General features: G+C 47.9%; 1 protein-coding gene across 3 annotated transcripts; it reads left to right on the forward strand.

The window, feature by feature from the left end:
• Positions 1-219: 219 nt before the first annotated feature.
• On the forward strand, positions 220-19,914 carry MEOX1 (mesenchyme homeobox 1). 3 transcript variants are annotated; one of them, XM_081272570.1, is made up of 4 exons: positions 225-283; positions 776-1,103; positions 17,028-17,200; positions 18,273-19,914. In XM_081272570.1, exons 2-4 carry the CDS (start codon positions 980-982, stop codon positions 18,393-18,395), a joined length of 420 nt encoding a protein of 139 aa, XP_081128696.1. In that variant the 5' UTR covers positions 225-283; positions 776-979; the 3' UTR covers positions 18,396-19,914. The 3 variants fall into 3 exon arrangements, with proteins under 3 accessions (XP_081128697.1, XP_081128695.1, XP_081128696.1); XM_081272569.1 differs by having other exon boundaries at positions 223-1,103; XM_081272571.1 differs by lacking the exon at positions 17,028-17,200 and having other exon boundaries at positions 220-1,103.
• The last annotated feature ends 1,308 nt before the right edge of the window (positions 19,915-21,222 follow it).

Genomic DNA, 21,222 nt, shown 5'->3' on the forward strand with positions numbered 1-21,222 from the left:
CCTTAAAAAAAAAAATACAGACAATGTTTCTTTAAAAGTCTCCATCTGCAAATCCCATTAGATGTGCATATAAGGTTTCTGATGATTAATAGTTGCCTGCTCGGGTTTTGGTTGGAGGGGACCTTGTGTGAGCGGGTTAACCCCTCCCTCTCCTCTCTCACATTTCACTTCAGAAATTTGTCACTCTCTCCCCACCGCAGGATTTAAAAGTGTGTCTCAGCAGCCCTGGTCCAGCCCTCTGCAGGCATTTGCTTCGGGCTCCAGGACCATCTCCTCCTCGCTGGTGCGTCTGGGCTGGGACAGTGAAAATGTTTAGTGCCATCGGCAACAAATACATGTACAAGGGACCCCGATAGGCAGGCTGGTGTGTTGGGGGGCAGGAAGCAAGCAGTGAAGCCCGACACAGGTGTGCACACACACACACACACGTGTGTGTGTCGCTGGCCACATGTGTGTGTAATTTCAGAAGAGACTTTAGTTTTGTTTTTGTTTTGGTTCCTGGAGTGAATTTGCTACTGAACATTTCCCCTCCTATTGAATTTTGTTTTTGTTTTTGCATTTTTTTAAAAATTTGAATATAAAAAGTGAAAAGAGTCAAACTTTTGAAAGGACTGAGGTGGGCAGCAGACAGCAGATGGATCCCGTGGCCAACAGCTGCATGAGGAGCCCCCACCCCCCTGCCCCTGTCTGGGGCTGTCTTCGAAACCCCCACTCGGAAGGCACGGGGGCCTCAGGGCTACCCCACTACCCGCCAACCCCATTCTCCTTCCACCAGAAATCAGACTTCCCAGCGACAGCGACAGCTGCCTACCCCGACTTCTCAGCCTCTTGCCTGGCGGCCACCCCACACAGCCTACCCCAAGAGGAGCGCCTCTTCACTGAGCAGCACCCCGCCTTCCCGCAGCCTCCTGACTGGCACTTCCCTGTCTCCGAGGCCCGGCAGAGGCTCAACCTGGGCCCAGCTGGAGGCTCCAGGGAGATGGGAGCCAGCAGCCCAGGCCTGGTAGACACCATGGGAGGCCCAGGCGAGGACTACGGGGTGCTTGGGAGCACGGCCAGTGAGACGGAGAAGAAATCATCCAGACGGAAAAAGGAGAGTTCAGGTAGGTGGCACAGGAGTAGACCATTCTTTTACTGTGTGACACTGAGGAGCTTGCTTGCCCTTTCTGAGCCTAGGAGCCCTTATCATGAATTTCAAACAATACTATCTAACCTACCTGAATGCAGGCGACTTGGGGTTTCTTCCATTCTAGCAGTTTGAGGATTCTCTGGAGATGGGGACTATGTCTGTGTCCCTAGCACTCTTGTTCCTGGGAAGGATGTGCCAGCTAGAGAATAAAATAAGATTTGAAGGACACATGGGATGGCGCCTCTGGGTACAGACTGTCAAGGATCAGAGGGGGGATTTCCTGACCATTCAGCTGAGATCAAAGGTCAGAGGTTTAGGACTGAGGCTGGGACTTTGGGTGGCCCTGCAGAGCCACCCTACACCTCCAGGAAGCTATAGGCAAAGAAGCAGGCCCAGGGCGGGAATGGGAGAGGCAAGAGACAGAGACAGAAAGAGGACTGAGGTTTGGGGCTGATGCCCAGGAGGGATCAGGCTACAGAGCTGGGCTGTGTCCAGGCCAAGGGGACAGCTCAGCATGTCAAGGTCTGGCTGACCTTCAGGGAAGGCAGTGCTGCAGGGCCCTGCTGGGGGAGTGCCAGCCTTGGGAAGAGCTAGGGAGGCAGGCTGCTGAGGGCCCTGCTCTGAGCCTGGGAATTTGGGTAAATGGGGATGGACCCCCGAAGCCTGGAGGATGGCGAAGGCCTTCTCCTCCCTGCTGTGGTTGTCCCTAGCCTCCCCCACAAAGTGCTCCCAGATTCTCTCACTGCCCTTTCAACTTTTGCCTGGTCCCCCAGCCCCACAGCCCCACCTTGAACAAGGCAGTGTCCCGGCCTCCTGCCCCTGTCGCCTCACTGTACTCCTTACAGCTTGCTCAGGGGAGACCTGCTGGTCTAAACGCATAAAGGACCTTCCTGGAGCTAAGCAAGAGCAGGCCAGGAAAGGAGCGCGCCAACAAGCAAAGGAGCACTCAGAGTGATTTGCTTTATGCAAAGCTTTGGTCCTGGCACAGATTGCCTGAGCTTCTGCCTTTTGCCAAGCACAGTAGGGTGCTCAGATGAATAAAGTGGTCCTGACCTCAAAGAGCTCAAACCTAGAGGAAGATCGACCTATAGAAGCCTGTCAGCAGTGGGATGTGCTCTGATCCAGAGTTCCAAGGTGCAGCGGAATCTTAGCGAGGCCACGGAGCTACACCCAGCCCACTGTATTTTATTTGATCAAATTCATTCATTCATTGTATTTATTATTTATTTATTTTATTTTATTTTGGTATTGAAGATTTAACCCAGGGGCTCTTTACCCCTGGACTACATGCCCAGCTCTTTTATTTTATTTTGAGACGTCCTTTCTAAGTTGCCTAGGGCCTTGTTAAGTTGCTGAGGCTGGCCTTGAACTTGCAATCCTCCTGCCTCAGCCTCCCTAAGTAGCTGAGATTACAGGTGTGTGCCACCATGCCTGGCTGTTATTTTATTTTAGATACAGAACTGGCTTGGAACTTGTGATTCTCTTGCCTCAGCCTCCCAAGTAGCTGGGCCTTGTGCATGCAAGGCAAGCACTCTACCAACTGAGCCATATCCTCAGCCCCAGACCTTCTTTTTTGAGTCCCACAAATATTTACAAAGTCAGGACAGCAGATTTTATTAGTTTCTCAATTTTGTATGTGTGGAAAGAAAAGATAAAGTTTGAAGGGAATCCTGCAAGAATGGGGTCAAAACAGAGTGACCACCTCATCTCAATTTGTCCAGGATTTTTCTAGTGTTTGGATTCAAAGTCCAAAACCCCAGGGAAACCCCAGGGGGAGATTTGGTGACTCTGAATCTCACAGCCTGCAGCAGATTCGAAGCATAATCATCATTGGGAAATAATAATCGGTCCCCATGCTCGAAGCCCTGTCATGTGCTGACAGTGGGTGACAATAACCACAGCATGACCTCCTGGCTGCTAAATAGAAGGATCCTTTATATCCCCATGGCTAAATCCCCAGAGGCAGAGTTTAACTATTACTGTCCATGGATGGTGATCTGCTGAGTTGGGCCACTTTGTGCTTCTGGAGCCCAAGGCATGCTCCGCCACTAGCCACTCGCTGTGTCTGTGTGCCAAGTAGAAAAGCTAAAAGCATCCCCCTCCGTGGCGCCTGCTGTGCTGCTCCTCCAGCTCCGCTCACACCCCATGGCTGCAACCAGCCACTTTCCAGGGAACTGAGAGCCAAGGGCACTGGGAAGGATGAGCAAAGCCAAGAGCCTGCTGGGCTCAGGCGAAATCTTTCATCATCTGGAGTTTCAGCACAAGCTGAACGTGCTGTCTTCCTTTTGGCAAGTGGCTGAGGTCACTCCATTACAGAGTAGGCACACGTGCCAACTTCTGACCACCTGAATAGCACGTGGACACCCTCTGCGGACTGTCCTACACTCTTGATAAGGTCAACCTCTTGGTGGGAAGAGGTTCCCACTCAGGAGGGCCCCTGGGCTCTCCCCATGTGGGGTCCCTTCAGGAGCAATGGCAGGATTGCAGCGGCATGCATAGGGCCCAGCTGGCCCAGGCTCTCTCTCTGTTCAGCAGGGAAATATTTATTGCCCAGATGCTAGAGTCTTCATTTGGAATTTAACTGAAGGAGAAGAAGGAGGCAGGAGGGGTCAGCTTCATAAGAGCCCAAGGAAGGGAAAAATAATGAGCAGGACTCAACCAATTCCAGAATATGGAATTCAGCTCAGAAGGGATAAGCCCACAAAGAACCCCCATGCCACCAGGCTGATCTGAGTCCCTGGTAGAGGCTCTCTCTATTTTAAATTTTAATATTTTAGTCATATGGAATTTGTTTTGGAGCTGGGGATGGAACCCAGGGCCTTGTGCCTGCTACACATGAGCTCTACCACTGATTGAGCCACATCCCCTCACTATGGATTTTTGCATTAATTTTGATTTTTTAAAAGCATCTCATTAGCTGGGGAGGTAGCTCAGTGCTAAAGTGCTTGCCTAGTCTTTGGAAGGTTCTGGGTTTGATTTCCACCAATGCAAAAAAATTGATGATAATAATTCAAATTATTGTATTGAAACATTATTTGTCTTGATTATTGAGATTTTGGGTGCCCTTTAAATTTATGCTTTGCAAGCTGGGTGCAGTGACACACACCTTAATCCCACCTGCTCGGGAGGCTGAGACAGGAGGATCATGAGTTCAAAGCTGGCCTCAGCAATGTCGAGGCACTTAGCAACTCAGTGAGACCCTGTCTCTAAATAAAATACAAAATAGGGCTGGGGGTGTGGCTCAGTGGTTCAATTCCTGGTTTGAACTCAGGGGCACTCAAAAAAAAAAGAAAGAAAAAAATTGTGCTCTGCAAGAGTGAGTGCCTCGCCCTAGTCCCAGCTGGGCCATCTCTGGAAGGTCAACCAGCATTGACCACAAATACATCTTTCCATAATGTTTCACTGTTGAACTGACAGGTGACAATGTCAGCATCCAACTTTTGGGTGGGAGACTTTGAGAAAATTAACTTCTTGCACTCTCCACTTCCCCAGCTGTAAGATGGGAATATAACAATAGCACTTTCCTTTAGAGACTCTGTGAAGGGTAAATGTGCTGATCCATAAGATTAACACTGCGCCTGAGTCATAGTAAGAGTTTAATAAATAGCAACTGTAAATGTATTAGGCCCATATTTCCTGAATCAGCCTTCAGAATAAGGGGTGTGAAAGATAGTGCTATACTTACTGGAAGATTGGAATTGAATATCTCAAATACACTATTTCAGAAATTTCTGAGCCTGGGGCATAGACATGGGAACTACTTGCAATTATTTTGCCCTAAAATCCAATTGTCTTCACTTAGGATCTTGGAGCTCAGAGATCTGCCAGAGGGGTTGGGGGAAGGGGACCAAGTTGTACCTGGCAAATGTGTATCCATACTGGCTGGCCCAGGAGGCCCAGTAACTGAAAGTGTTTACAAAAAGAACATTCTCTGCTCTGCCCTCTCCTTCCTCAGCCATCTTCAACTGCTCCCCCTGTGCCCCCTCTGGAAGCTGGCTCTGATTTGCTGCAGTAAATTATCAAAAAAGTGGGGGAGGCGGGAGGGGTCCCTGGCCCTCCCCCACCCCAGGCATTCTGTTGGTTCACAGCACGAACCAACTCAGGAGGATCCAGGCGATGTTATTCCATCAACCACTCCCAACCCGGGGGCCAGTGGGTGTTAAAGACCCCTGCTGACAGGGACAGCTGTGAGGCCACTGTTGTTTTCTCCCAAACTGTCCTTGCTACTGTGGTCGTCTTTTATTTATGGGGATGAGGGATTTCGCATCGATTTCCTGATGGGGTTCAAGGGAAGGTTGAGTGTGATCAGCCTGGCTGCAGGAGAAGCAGCTCGGCGCCTGCCGCGCTGCGCTGTGGCCACTACTGTAGGCTCTCTTCCCCGCGCGCTCCGCGCTGTCTTCTTCGGACTGGCTCCGTCCCATCCTCCGTCCCATCCTCCTTCAGCTCCAGCTAGTGCGCTTCCCTGGGGCTCCTCTTACCCGATTTCCTTTCTCCAAGACCTGATCTCCACCTGCCCCTGCCCAACTACGGAAACCTGCAAATGTGCCAGAGGTTTAAAGCGGTCCACAAATCGGTCCCTCTCTCGCGCCCTTCTCCACCCGATCTCCCCCTAGGACGGGCCACCTCCCCACCTCCACCTCCACTCACGGTGTCACAAAGCCACACCTTGTGCTGGCATGGAAAATACATCCTACTTTCCCCTCCTGCCTGACTGCTCTGGCTGTTTGCATTCAAGAGTTCTCCGGCCTGTTGAAATCCTACGTATTCAAAACGCAGCTCAAAATCTACCCTTTCAAGAGTATCCCCCCTTTTTAAAAAAATTATGACTATACGTGTACATAGCATCATATAAGTGAAAACTATAGTCAAGGGCCGGGCGCGGTGGCTCATGCCTGTAATCCCAGTGGCTCAGGAAGCTGAGACAAGGAGGCAAGAGGATCGCGAGTTCAAAGCCAGCCTCAGCAATGGTGAGGCACTAAGCAATGCAGTGAGACCCTGTCTCCAAATTAAAAAAAAAAAAAAAAAATGGGCTGGGGATGTGGCTAAGTGGCCAAGTGCACCTTAGTTTAATCCCTGGCACACCCCCGCCAAAAAAATGAAAACGTTTTGGTGAACTATAATTTGCAACTTCATAAAGGAACTCTCCTAAGATTTCTTATCATGTGACATTCTATATTTGAAATCTCCTTTTTCTTATAATGGTCAAAACAACATAATATAAAATTTGCTATCTTTAACTATTTTGAAATGATACTGTACAGTAATTAAATATAGATACATTGTTGTGTGATAGATTTCTAGAATTGTTGCATTTTTGTGAAAACAAAATTCTAGCCAGGTGTGGTGGCACCTGCCTCTGATCCTAGCAACTCAGGAGGCTGAGGCAGGAGGATTACAAATTCAAGGCCAGCCTGGGTAACATAGTAAGACCCTGTCTCAATATTCAATTAAATTAAAATTTTGCAAGGGTAGGGGATGCAGTTCAGTGGTAGAGTGCTTGCAGAGGATGCACAAGGCCCTGTATTCAATTCCTGTCGTCTCAGCAAAAAAAGAAAAAAACTATATCTGTTGAAAAATCATCATGCTATTTTCTAGAAGGTTGGTTATTTTAGATATCTCATGTAAGTGGAACCATGTAGTATTGGTCTTTTTGTGACTGTCTTATACCATTTATACCCTTGGGTTTTGTCAACATTGTAGCCTGACAGAATCAAACCCAGATCCTCATGCATGCTAGGCAAGCGCTCTACCATTGAGCCACATCCCCAACCCCATACCATATTTCCTTTATCCATTCATCTGTTTATGGACACAATTGACAATTGTTAATAATGCTGAAGTGAACTTGGGTTTGCAAATATCTCTTTGAGCTCATGTTTTCAGTTCTTCAGAGGATATATATGCTTAGAAGTAGAATTTCTAGATTATATGATAATTCTTAATTTTTTTTAAGGAGTCTCCGTGCTGTTTTCCATAGCAGCCTCACTGTTGTATATTCCAAGGGTTCAGATTGCTCTACATCCTGGCTAGCACTTATTCCTTCCTTCCTTCCTTGCCATCCTAATGGTTTAAGGTGATAGCTTATGATTGTTCCGATTTGCATTTCCATAATGATTAGTCACATTGAGCACCCTCCAATATCAGTGTTGGCCATTTATGTATCTTCTTTGGAGAAATGTCTATTCAGGTTCTTCATCCATCTTGAATGGATTCTTTGGGGAGGGTTGTATTGAGTTGTAGTTCTTCATATATTCTGAATATTAACCCTTATCAGAAATATAATTTGCAAATATTTTCTCCCACTCCATTGGTTGTTTTCACTCTATTGATTGTTTTCTTTGCCATGCAGTTTTTAAGTTTAATGCAGTCCTGTTTGTCTATTTTTGCTTTTGTTGCCTGTGCTTTTGCAATCATATCTACAAAAATCATCACCAAATCCAAATCATGAAGCTTTCCCAAAGGAGTTTAGGAGTTTTATATTTGTAGGTCTTTCATTTAGGTCTTCAATCCATCTTGACTTAATTTTGTACAGTGTGAAGTCAGGATCTGGCTTCATACATGTGGGTGTCTAGTTCTCCCAGCACCATCTGTTAAAGATGCTAACCTTGCCATGCAAAGTGGCACACGCCTGTAACCCCAGCAGCTCCAGAGGCTGAGACAGAAGGATAGCCAGTTCAAAGCCAGCCTCAGGAACAGAGAGGCACTTAGCAATTCGGTGAGACCCTAAATCTAAATAAAATACAAAATAGGGGATGTAGCTCAGTGGTTGAGTGCCCCTGAGTTCAATCCCTGGTACAAAAAAAAAAAAAGCTATCCTTTTCCCATTGTGTAGCCTTAGTAACTTTGTCAAAGATCATTTGAGGGTTTATTTTTGACCTCTCTATTCTGTTCCATTCCTCTTTGTCTTTATTCCATGGTTCAATTGCTGTAGCTTTGTAATGTTTCAAAATTAGAAAACATAGGGCTGGGGATGTGGTTCAAGCGGTAGTGTGCTCGCCTGGCATGCGTGGGGCCCCGGTTCGATCCTCAGCACCACATACAAACAAAGATGTTGTGTCTGCTGAAAACTAAAAAATAAATATTAAAATTATCTCTCTCTTTAAAAAAGAAAAAAAATTGTTTAAAAATTAGGAAGCATGAGGCCTCCAGTTTTGTTTTTCCTTCTCAATTTTGTTTTGGCTATTTAGAGTCCTTTTAGATTCCATATGAATATTAGGATTTTTGTTGAAAAATGTCATTGGGATTTTGATAGGGATTTTATTGAATTTCTAGGGTTTTGTTTGTTTGTTTGTTTTGTTTTACTTTGCTTTTGTGATGCTGGGGCTTGAACCCAGGGCTTTACACATTTGAGGAAATGTGGATTGTTTTACTATATTAAGACTTCTGATCCATGAACACAATGTCTTTCCATTTATTTGTGTATTTTTAAAAATTTCTTTCAGCAATGTTTTATAGTTTTCTGTATATAGACCTTGGTTAGGTTTGTAAATGGAATTGTTTTCTTTAATTTCCCTTTTGGATTGTTAGTGTATAGAAACACAACTGATTTTTGTGTGTTATTTTATATCTTGCAATTTTGCTAAATTTATTAATTCTAACAGTTCTTTTTTATGTGGAATCTTAGGGTTTTCAGCATATAAGATCATGTCATCTGTGAATAGAGAGATAATTTTATTTCTTCCTTTCATATTTGGATGACTTTTTCTTTTTCTTGCCTAATTGCTCTGGCCAGTACTTCCAGTACTATCTTTTTTAATATTTATTTTTTAGTCATAGGTGGACACAATATCTTTATTTTATATTTATGTGGTGCTGAGGATCGAACCCAGTGCCTCATGCATGCCAGGCAAGCACTCTACCTCAGAGCCACAACCCCAGCCCCTTCCAGTACTATTTTGAATGTATGTGGCAAAAATGAGCATCCTTGCCTTGTTCCAGATCCTGATTTTAGAGCGAAGCTTTCAGTTTTTCACCATTGAGTATGATATTAGCTGTGGGTTTTTCACATATGCTCCTCATTAGGTTGTGGTAATTTCCTGCTGTTCCTAGTTTCCTAAATATGTCAGAATCCTTTCTTGATCTCCATCTCTGCACACATGAATGGTGCCTTGTGTGTACCTCTACAGTGGCATCAAACCCAGTTGACCTTGCATCCAGAGTTATGGATGCACACAACTCCCTGTCCCCTTAAAACTAAAGGGTCTAGAAGATCAGAATGGTATCACATCACCTGTGCCATCTCCCCTAGCTCCTGGTGACACATTTACACACAGGAATTGCTCATTCAATATCTGGTCAATAGTCTCAATTGCATTTATTTTCTCACTTTCTCTCTGAGAGCAGCTGCACCGCCTGGCATGAGTGTTTCACCCTGAGTCATGTGCTTTTACAGTCTCACTGATGAAAAAGGTTTTCAAAGAGCCAGACTTCAATCATAAACTCAACCCATGGTCAGAGTGAGTGCTGGGGTCTGGGGTCAGAAAGATGCATAAACATGCAGGCTGGGCTGACTCTTCAGGAATCCCTCATGTGGTGCTGGGGTCAGATGTGGAGATAAATGAGTCCCCTTTTGTCTTCAATATCTCCCCCTCATGCTGGCTGCATCCCAAATTGCTCATGTTCAAATCCTGGCTAGGCAAAGTGACCTGAGCTAAATTGGAGACTTTGCTACCTGCCATCAGCCAGGGTGGCCTGGCTTTAAATGCTCTCTGGTCCAGGGTCATTGCAGTGCTGGGCAGGGTGTGGTTGAAGGGTACACAGTGGCTATAGCCCCTCTTTTTTTCTTTTCTTTTTCTTTCTTTTTTCTTTTTCCTTTTTCTTTTTTCTTTTCTTTTTTTTTTTTTTTTGGTACCAGGGATTGAACTCTGAGGCACTCAACCACTAAGCCACAACCCCAGCCCTTTTTGTATTTTATTTTTAGAAACAGGGTCTCGCTGAGTTGCTTAGGGCCTCACTAAGTTGCTGAGGCTGGCTTTGAACTCCCAATTCTCCTGCCTCAGCCTCCAGAGATGCTGGGATTATAGGCGTGCACCACCACACCCAACCCAGAAGCCCCAGCGAGAAAGAAGCTTAGGGCCTGAGGTGACTAGCTTAGAGGAGAAAATAACTCCACACTTGGCCATCCTTGCTCCTCGCATTCCCTGCCTCCTGGCTAGAGCTCCTGGCCAGAGTCCCAGCTCCTGCTGTGTCTCTGAAAAGCAAAGTTTGGGGCCCAAACAGGACTGAGGCCTTGGCCACATCTGAGCTCAGAGGCACCAGCACAAATCCTGGCCTGCTCAGGCCCCTAACCAGCTATGGTTAGGAAGTTCTGGAGAAAGTCTATTTCTGCTGAGGCAGCAGAATCTTGACCAAGATGTAAGATGGAAAGGTTCAAAGGGCCCATGGGCCACGAGACGGTCAGTGAAGGGACTGCTTCAACTCTGCCCACTGCCCTACCAGATAGGGACTCAGGCTGCCTATTTCTCTGGTTTGAATAAATCAGGAAGGTTGGAGGGATTCTTTCTTCCTGAGAGGCAGGCCTTACGTCCCCTACAGGCCCCGGAGCCCCCAATACCCTCTCGGCACACAGAGTTGGGAGTTTCACATCCAACTCCCTGCCTCTGGCCAGGACCCACCCTGTCCTCTTCTATTTCTTGCTTTTCCCTGTTTTCTTGAAACAGTACAGGGGGACCACATGAGCAGCAGCCCTAGATCCTGAAGCCTCTACTTCCTTTGGTGACAACTGAGGGTGACATCTGGAACTTATAAACATGAACAAAGCCCAGTGCTGCCTGCGCCTCCCCAGCCTCTCTCAAAGGCTGCTCCCCAAGTCTGGGGATGTGGCTAGGGATAAGGTGCTTGCCTAGTATGCACAAGGCCCTGAGTTCCATTCCCCACATCACCACCACACACACACACACACAAAAAAAAAACCCGCTATCTTCACCTCCTGTTGCCACCGCCACCTCTGTTCCCCCTATTCTTGGTTTTTCCGTATTCCACAGTCCCCCCCACTCTCCTCACCACTGCCTAAACTCACAGTTCCACCACATCTGGGACTCTCCAAAACCAGGCCTTCCCATTCAGAAGAATCTGCTTCTTTCCCAGAAAACATACCCTGAATTCCCTGTCCCCACTGCTGGGCTCCTCAAAGAGGACCCCTGCCGATATATACAATTAGGCACTTGCAAGAGAGTGGAAGGGTCTGGCTATTCGGGAAGGGCTGAGTGAGAAAGTCAGGCCAAGCCCAGGAGGTTCCAGATGGGAATATCCAACTGGTCTTGGTCTGGCTCATTCCAGGTCTGGTCTGGTTTTGATGGACTTGGAGCCCTGCTCCTGAAGGTGAAAACAGCAGAGCTAATGATCACCTCCAAGTGTCCCTAGTGTGGCAGCCCAAGAAGCTGCAGGCACCATGTTCAGGGGGTTTGCCTCACCTACTGAGGTCATAGCCAAACAGTCCCTTTCTCTCCCTTCCCTGGCAATAGGGATCCAGACCTGGACCCAGACCCAGACCTGGAGTAGACACAGCCTCCATTATCCACCCCTGCCACCTTGCTTTAGGGCAGTGTGATATGTGGCTATAGCCCTAGACTTGTCCCAGGAGAATTGGACAAGCCATTTAGCCTCTGGGTCTAATTTCCTTACCTGTTCAATGTGCTAACTGAAATTTAGAACAGAGGGGCTGGGGATGTGGCTCAAGCGGTAGCGCGCTCGCCTGGCATGCATGCGTGCGGCCCGGGTTCGATCCTCAGCACCACATACCAACAAAGATGTTGTGTCCGTCGAGAACTAAAAAATAAATATTAAAAATTCTCTCTCTCACTCTCTCTCCTCTCTCACTCTCTCTTTAAGAAAAAAAAAAAAAAGAAATTTAGAACAGAGATTGGGGCCCAAGCAGGTCCTCAGGGGTCCTTCCAGAATAATTACTAGGACAGGGACTGGGGTGTAGCTCAGTAGTAGAGCACTTGCCTAGCATGTGCAAGGCCCTGGGTTCAACCCCCAGAACTGGAAAAAAAGTAATAATAATAATGATTCAATAGGAAGCAGCATGATGGTGTATAAATAGCTACCTATAAGGAAGTACAGAATCCAGCCCCAGTAAGCAACTAACTTTCTGTATTCTTAGGCTAGTCCCTTACCTTCTCTGTCTCACCTATAAAATGAACAGGGACAATAAGTCTTCTCTAAAATCCCTTCCAGCTCTACTATTCTGTGATCCTGGAGTAGATATGAAAGTCCAAAAGAAGTTTCTCTATGGGAGAAAGAAATCCACCATCAACTGCAAAGTGCTATTTGAATCTGGGACATGTGGCTTTCTGTATGGTCTTGGATAGAAATATATGTAAAATAATGCTGTGGAGTGGGGAGTGGGAACATAGGACTCCAGAAAGGCATGTTCCACTCGGCTGATGGAACCTTCCTGCAGCTCTGATAAGGCTGTCTGCTAACTTTAGGAAGGCCTGCCAAACCTGACACCTACTTATGAAATAATTCGCCTTGGACTATGCAAAAGCTCATGGTGGAAACTGCAATCACACACACACACATCCTGTTTGCATTTCTTGGGGTACTGTTGACTGATCCCTCGTGGCCCTTCTTGGGGTGGGTGGCTCCTCCCTAACCACAGAGGCAGCCAGCTGAGGGTTTGCCTCCTCCCTCTGTGATCCTGCCAAAAGCAGTGGCTACCCCTGAGAGAAGCAGGACCAGGAGAACCAATGTGGATGGTCATTCTGTAACTGTGCGTGGGAGTCTGGGCCCCCTGGAAGACTCAAGGAGTGGTGCCAATAGTGTCCAGAATATGCAGATCTGTATTCACAGATGTAGAAAAGAAGTGAAGGGAAAATTGCTGAAAACTCAGACATCGGAAGGGCATCTCTTCCACACAGGGCTGGAGAAGTGGTGCTTTTCGAGCATCTTATTTAAGCTGGTGAATCACATCTCAAACATCACATCCATTAAAATCAGAGTCTCACTGGGCCCAGCACCACGCTAGGGCTGAGTACGTGTTATCCATCTCATTTTACCTTCTCATTTGCTTTATAATCACAGTGGGTGTAGCTATTCTCATTTTGTAAATGAAGAAACTGGGGCTCAGAGAACCTCAGTGACTTGCCCAAGGTCAGAAAACTCCTCCTTGGAGCCAGCACCTGTGAGTGCAAAGGCCTAGGCTCTCCAATGGGTCCTCAGATGCATCTGTAAATACAGTACCCCTCACTCAGCTCAGGACAGGAAGTTTTGCATGTGGGAGGGAGAGAGAAATTCTCTAGCATATGCCCAATCTTTGGGCTGAGGACTGAGGGAAGGTTGGAGAGAGTTTTGTGACTGATCACACAGTAAGAGATGGAAGGGGCCACAGAGTTCATCAAGGCCAGATGTTGTCCAAAGAAAAGGGACAGGGAGAGGAAAAGAGGGTGTCACAGCTTGTATATTGGAAGGAACTCCAGCTCTCCAGGGGAAAGAGTCCTGTCTGATCTCATGCTTCTACACATGGAGAAATTGGCCCAGAAAGGAGAGGGAGCCTGCCCAACAAAGATGTACTCTACCCAGGGCATGAGTTCCTTACACGTGGTAGTATGCACTTGAACTGAGCCCCTGAAATGGCAGACTTGGACACCCCCAGACAGAAATGGCAAGAAAGTGCTCATGGTTTTCTTTTCCTGTCTTGATAAAAATATTGCCATTTTTAATACTGTTGCAAAACAAGAGAACAATAACTTCCACCTGAGATTCGCAGTGCCTTCCCCATACTTCTGGTGCCTTTATCAATCCTAACAGTGTAAAAGTTTATGCCACTCTGGAAAGTTAATGAGGGACAAGCGTTCTCCCAGAGCATGGGGAGACATTAGGCCCTGAAGCCCCAGAACCTAAATCAGGACAGGAGACAGGAGAGGAAAGGGGGAGGGCGGGAGTTGGCTTGGTGGGGGTGGCCAGCTGCCCACACAATTGGTCCCAGACCAGCTGCAAAGGGGTCATTTCCCTTTCTTCACTTTTGCTAGGGAGGATTGTGTTCAGGACTTGGGGGGACATGGGAGTTGTTTTCTGGAAGAGCACAAGGCAGCTGTGTACACCTAGGAAGTCCTAAGAAAAGGGGAGGGTGGGTATGGGTGGCAACCTAGGGCCATGCCCCTAAGAGCCCTGGAGGCGGAGGCAAGCAGAGCTGCTATGGTCCCTTTCCCGGACCTGGCCAGGGCCAACCAGAAGATAGAGAATCTGATGCTAAGATTGAGAAAGCCTTGGCTTTAATCAGGTGGATCTGTATTCAAATCTCCCTTCTGTGGCTGAAAGGCTGCTGGGCACACTGGGCAAGCTCCTGGGCCTCTCTGAGGCTGCTTCCTCTGTATAACCACAAATGGTTTAGCATGTGCCAGGTACAGGAGCTACTGGCTAGAAGCAAGAGTGAGGAAAGCATCCCTGGGAAAGAGCTATTAACCAAATGATCAGGCAAATCCACATAGCCTTGCTAAAAGGGGATAATAATAGCACCTACTCCCAGAGGAGATGTGTGGCAAGGATTAAACAAGTGAGTGTATCTAAGCACAGAGAAGCCTTCAGAAATGCCAGCTCTTATTATACCCGCTTTCCCATGGCAGCTCGTGGAGTGAAAACACTGGAACAATATATTTGTCCAGTAACTTTAGATTTTAAAAGCATTTTTTACACACATTAGCTCATCCAGTCTTCCCAAAATAGCCCTGGGAGGTACGTGCCTTATTTTCTCCCATTTCTTGTGAGGAGAGCCCGGAGAGGTTAAGTAACTTCCTCAAAGTCTCCAGCAAAAAGATCAGGATTGAAACCTCTGCGCAAGTCCTCTGGACTATTGGCTACCCCCAGCTGTGACAAGGAAAGGCTCTGAACACTGTGAACCCCGGGACAGGAGGAGGTTGAGGAACTAGACACCAGGAGGGGGCGGGGGGCGGGAGCCGGGGGGTGTTCCTGGCCTCACTTTAGCGTCCACGGGCCTGGATGTGCCCCGGGGAGGCCGTCCATCCGCTGCCTGAGCCTCCCCAGACCGCTGCCAGGACGGGGTGCGGCTCTGGCAGCCGCCAAGGCCGGGGGGGCTCCTCGGGGACCCCGGCCCGGAGCTGCGCGTCCTTCCTCTCCGGCCCACGCTCCGGCTTCCGGAGGGGTCTGGCCTGCCTTCTCCGGTCTGGAGCCAGAGGCCTCCGGGCAGGCAGCCCGCGCTGGGGAACTCGCCCCCTCCCCTGTCCCCAGGAGAGCCCTGCAGGCAGCCCCCGCGAATCGGGCGCGGGCACCGGGGCCAGGGCTCCGTGACACCCACGGGCCAGGCATCTAGACTGCGGGAAGCACCCTCGGGCCATCTCGGGGTTCCCGGGGCGGCCACAGCGGGAGAGGAGCGTCATGGCCCCGCTCCTCTCGGGATTGCAGAGCCACCCACCCCGCCCCTCTCTCCGGGTGCCCCCGCAGTCGCCCCGGGGGCGGAAGTCGGGGAAACCGAAGTACAAACGAGTTGAATGGAAAGCATAAGAAAGAACCAGCCAGGCTCAAAGTTCTAATTGGATCTCCCGGTTAATGTGGGGTTTCTACCTCCCCAGGCCCCTCCGCCGTTTGGCAGCTCAGCCCAGAGTGTGGGCGGCTGGCCTGACTTACATCCCGTCTGCATCCTCCGCCCACCACCCAGATCGGCTTAAACCTGGCCTCAGAGAACAGAGAACCCACCCCTGGCCAAGTAGGCGACGAGGGGACCAGAGAGCCGGCAGTGGGTTGGGGCGCAGCTCTCGGTAAAGCCCCTGATTCTGAGCCACAGTCCCCATGCCTGTAAAAGGAGACCAATGAAGAGAGCGCAGAATATTAGAGCATGGCAGGAATGCTTCTTGCAACCATTCACGGGCCACGTGGCACGCATTGTTAGTTAATTGTGTGGATGTGTAGGTCTCCTCCCTGTGCCGCTCTGTGTACCACCGTGGAAGTGAAGGTCCAGCCACTAGCTCAAAAGATAAGACACAGCACAGCCCCTTTGATCTGCACAGGACTTTACAGTTTGTAATTCTTCCTACAAATATTGCGTTTGAACAGTATGCGAGTCAAACTGCCTGGGTTTCATTCCGGTCTCCATCACTCCCTGGCTGGATAAACTTGATCAATTTGAACTCTGTGCTTAGTTTTCTGGTGTATAAAATATGGCTAATACTAAAATCACCTGGTTGGGTAATTGTGAAGATTAGGGGATTAATGCATGCCAGGTGCTAGGTAGAGTGCCTGGCACAGAGTTTATGTTCCCCTGGCCCTGTTAGCTTTTATGACAGAGTCCCACTGTGTCTAACCAGCCTCCTCCCCAGGGTTCAGATGGCTTTCCAGACTTGGCCCTCTGAGGCTGAGTCAGTAGGTCTCTGGCAGGGCCTAGAGCCAGCCTGTGTGACCAGCTTCCCAGCAATGCTGATGCTGCTGGCCGCCTGAGAAACTTTGGGGAGTGAGGTCTTAGAGCAGAAGTGTATAAACTTGATCATGCACGAGAAATATCAGGAAGTCTTGTTAAAACAAATGACTGAATCCCCACCCCACCCCAATTTCTAATCCAATGGGTCTGGGGTGAGGCCCTAGGATTTGCATTTCTAACAAGTTTTCAAGTGAGACTGATGCTGCTGGCCTGACATGCCTTGAGAATTTGTTGTAGAGCATCTGGTACACATGCAACAGCCACTAATGTCATGCTAGGGTTGGCTGGGGTCAGAGATCATTAAACAGCCAAGAACAGCTTTACATCCTTTGGAAATAGAAAAGTTGCAGGGCAGGGGTTGGGACTGAGATTGGAAGCCCCAAAAGCTTCCCAACTGTCAGAAGGATACAGCACTAAAAAGAATGAAGGAACGAGGTAGCTTCTTTCTCAGCATCCTCCAAAGAAGATTGCCCAACCAAGCCCCCTCAGCTCACATCTTCTTATTTGGGGGTCCTTTCTCCCCAGACAATCAAGAGAACCGAGGGAAACCAGAAGGCAGCAGCAAGGCCCGAAAGGAGAGGACAGCCTTCACCAAGGAGCAGCTGCGGGAGCTGGAGGCTGAATTCGCTCACCATAACTACCTGACCCGGCTCCGCAGATATGAGATCGCGGTAAACCTGGACCTCTCTGAACGACAGGTACAGCCCAGGCAGCCCTACCTTCTCACTGCTCTCTCACCTGCTTCCTTCTCTCCCTTCCCACTACCCCTCCCTGGACTTTCTTTTTCTTCTCCCTCCACCCAACCAGTGGTTCTCAACTGTGGTTGTACCTGAGAATCATCCGAGGAGATTTTAATAACACTGATGTTTGGGCTCCACTCTTTGGGATCATTGTAATTGATCTGGGATGGAATCCAGACACCCAGATTTCTCAAATATCCCCCAGGTGATTCTCTGTACATCTGATCTGCTTATTCCCCAGATTTGAGCGGGTATCGGAATCACCTCGGCACTTGTTCAAACGCAGGTTCCAGAACCCTGGGGTTCTGGAATTTTGCAATAATGATGAGAGGGAATGAGAATCTGCATTTGTGATAAGTTCTGCAGGTCATGAGGATATGCAGTTCATTCCTGGGCACACTTGGAGAAAAACTTCCCTGGCCTTTTGCTGAGGCCTTTCCTCAGAACATCTCACCCTGCTCATACCCATGTTCTGATATAGAATAACACCAACAACATTCTATAACAGTATTCAGTTGACAGAGGACTCTGCCAGAGTGTTAGATTTTGAATCAGAAGATCCTGTCTGTGGATCCTGTCTCTGCCAAGTCCATGACTCTGGGGTCTCCATTTGTTAAATGAGGTCATAATCCTACACTCAGACCAGAAAATGTGCTGATCAGAACTATCTAAACTGAAAAGTGCTCTATAAATGTACCTAAGGATGAGGCTGATGACCCTCTGCTCCCAGACCTTTGAGGGAGGCGTGTTGGCACAGGAAAGGTGGGACAGGTGAAAGAGTGGGGCCCATGCAGAGGTTCCTGCACCTGTCTGGGGCTTCATCTTGAGATACAAGGTGGACCTCTCAGCTGACTGGTATGTTCTCCCTTTAGCCTCAGTTCTTGAGATCTTGGGAAAATGGGGAGCAGCAAGTGAGGGATTTAAGCTGGGGTCCCTGGAGTTAGTTGTACCCTGGCTATCTTGAGCATCACCATGGGGAGAAAGTCACCGGGGCCCTGGAGTGATCAGTCTCCTTTGCTTCCTCCCTCAGGTGAAAGTGTGGTTCCAGAACCGAAGGATGAAGTGGAAGCGTGTGAAAGGGGGTCAGCCTGTCTCTCCCCATGGGCAGGACCCTGAGGATGGGGACTCTGCAGCCTCTCCAAGTTCAGAGTGAGGTTCTCCATGGAGAAAATAAAGACTAAGGACTGAGCCCCTCCCCAACTGCCCCTTCCCTGTCCCACCTTCACCTTTCTCCCTCTGCCCCACAGTTGCCTCTCCATACCTTTCACTGACTCAGAAACGAAGCTGCCCAGGGTGCCCCGGCGCTTTGAGTTTCCCAGAAAGTGCTGCCCACATTGCTGGCTTAGCAGCCCCTCCCCAGGGCCCTTTGCTTCCCACACTCTTGTGGAATCATCCAGCGCCAGCTGAACTGAATGAGTCTGGAAAGAGCTCCAGGGATGCTGCTTCTCAGGGTCTCTTGGCTGTCACCCACACCTCCTCCTGCCACCTTCCTCCTGCTCAGCCAGGCCTCCTCCAGTTCTGGACACCACCTGGCCTGCAGGGAAAGAAACCTTGGAACCAGCTGGTGACTCATAAAAGCAAATGCTCCAAAAGAAAGGAAATGATGGAGACACACACACACCCTGGCCCACCTTCCCATTTTCCTCTCTGAGCTCTACACCTGAGGCTTTGGGGGTTGTTAGTTGTCCCCAAACCCCAAGGGAAACCAGCACGAGGAGGGCTAAAGACAGCAACCCAGGGACTGCACATCAGTAACCTGCCCCTGTCTCCAAATGTGTTGGCTGTTGAGTGAGCAAATTTATGAGCATTGACTGAAAGAAGGCAGAAAAATAGACTGGTATAGGTCCTTATGTCCCCGTTCAGGCAGGTTTGATTGGGTGACTGAGAACAAACCCAGGACAGCACCTGCTGCTCAGCTCAATGCAGGAATACAGAGCTGGGGCTCTCCAGCAAAGGTCCCGGGAAGTGCAGCAGCGATTCCTTTTCAATCCACAATTTCCAGATTGAAAACCTCTCCAGATGCTGATACTATTGAGAGCTGGACAGTGGCCCCTATGTCCCAGGGATGGAGTGAAAACATGAGGGTTGCTGGGTGAGGACCTAGCAATGTGGAACTCTGGAGTGGAAGGTTCCCTGGCTGCAGCATCTTGTGCTCTCAAAGGGCTGACTGCAAACAGGACAAGGAGACAACCTCTTTTTCCATGGGATGCAATTAAGTCCCTCTTGTGTGTCCCACAAATGCCATAACTTTGGGAAGAATGGCTAGGTTCATGTGTGGGCACTGCTCGGACCTCAGTCACATCTTCTGGGGATGCCACTTTGAGGACTGATGGCCAAGCAGCCCGAAGCGACTGCAGCCTTGGAAAAAGAACACCCCCCTCAACCCCGCCCCTTGATTGGTGCTTGGTCTCTGGATCTCAGCTGGTATTGTAGAAGAAGGTCAGAAAGAATTTGGAATTTGGATTTCTGTGTGTATATTTAATCATTTATGTGTAAAAACAACCCCACCTCCCCACCCCCAGAAAGCACAAAAGCTGTGGAAAATGACTGCCAAATGAGATGGCTGGTTGGAACATGTATAATTCTTTTCTAAAGCATACTTCATTTATTTTCTTAAGATAACATCAAATTAACTGTACAAGGTCAATTCACTTTGTAAGAAATCTCTTGGAGAAATAAAATCAATACAAAAAAAAAAATTTCCAGGCCCTTTTCTTTGCAGCACTAAGAACCACAGTTCTTGTGTGCAGTCTTCTGATTCTCATCGGATGATTTCCCAGACAATGTCTAGGAAAAACAAGAAAAGGAAAGAAATCATTGAACCCATGGTCTTCTACTTTAGGTTCTTCAAAATGTAATCACCGAAAAACAAACTCCAAAAAAGAACTTTTCGCCCATACAGATGAATTGTGTTCATTTCCCATTTGTAAAAGTTTCACTTTGTTTCCCCAACCTATGACTTATCAAAGAGTCAAAGTTCAATAACCAAAAGATGAACTCTTCTATTAGTAAAGGAATCTTGACCATAAAATAACAATCCCTAGTAAGGTTCTCCCTCCCCCCCCCTTTCTCTCTTGAGATTCCAAGATTGGAGGGTTTTTTTTGTTGTTGTTGTTGTTGTTCAGGGTAGAAAATATACATACACCAATAATAATGACATATGGGGGAAAAAGTCCCATATTCTATATCTTTTTAATTAAAGAACAATTTTATCTCACCAGGATATCCACAAAGGACAAATAGGACTGGTTTGGGGGGAGGGAGGGAGCAAGGAGAGGAGACCTGACCAGGATTTTGCATTGAGGTAGCCTAGGTCAGGTATGGTAGGTGGCTGGAAGTGACATCATCAGGACTGGCAGAGTGAAGCCGACTCACAAAAATCAATGTACCAAAGGGAATCTTAGCTCAGTGGGCTAAGGTTTAGGTTCAAAGTCAAGTGACACGAATGTCTTCAGGCAATCCAACACTCCTCCCTACAGGAAACTCAACTCTCATACTTAGGGAGACATCAATTTCTTATTTTCTTTCCATGTCCCAAAAGTTCCTTGAAGATCCTTTCTCAATGCCATTGTCCTCACAGCTGTTTCCCAAGCTCTTTTCTTTCTGCCCATCACCTTCCTTACTCTTCATTTCCTCCCTAAATGATCCTATCACCCACAGTTTTTAAATTTTGGTAAAATATACATAACATTATATATTGGTCATTATGTTACTATTCTGACAACTTTTAAGTGTCCAACTTGTTGCATTAAGTACTTTTTATATTGCTGTGTAACCATTGACTCCATCCATCTTCAGAACTTGGTTATCTTCCCCAGTGAAACTCTGTACCAATTAAACACTAGCCTTACTCCTTTCCCCTCCACTCTACCCGACTACATTTATAGTATTTACTGTGTTGGGCACCATTTTGAATGCTTTCCATGTATGAACCAAGTTAATTCTATTAACAAACTTAAGAGGTAATACTATCATTCCCT

Source organism: Spermophilus citellus (genome assembly GCF_964194105.1).
Source record: "Spermophilus citellus genome assembly, chromosome: 17".
Taxonomy (NCBI): Eukaryota; Metazoa; Chordata; class Mammalia; order Rodentia; family Sciuridae; genus Spermophilus; species Spermophilus citellus.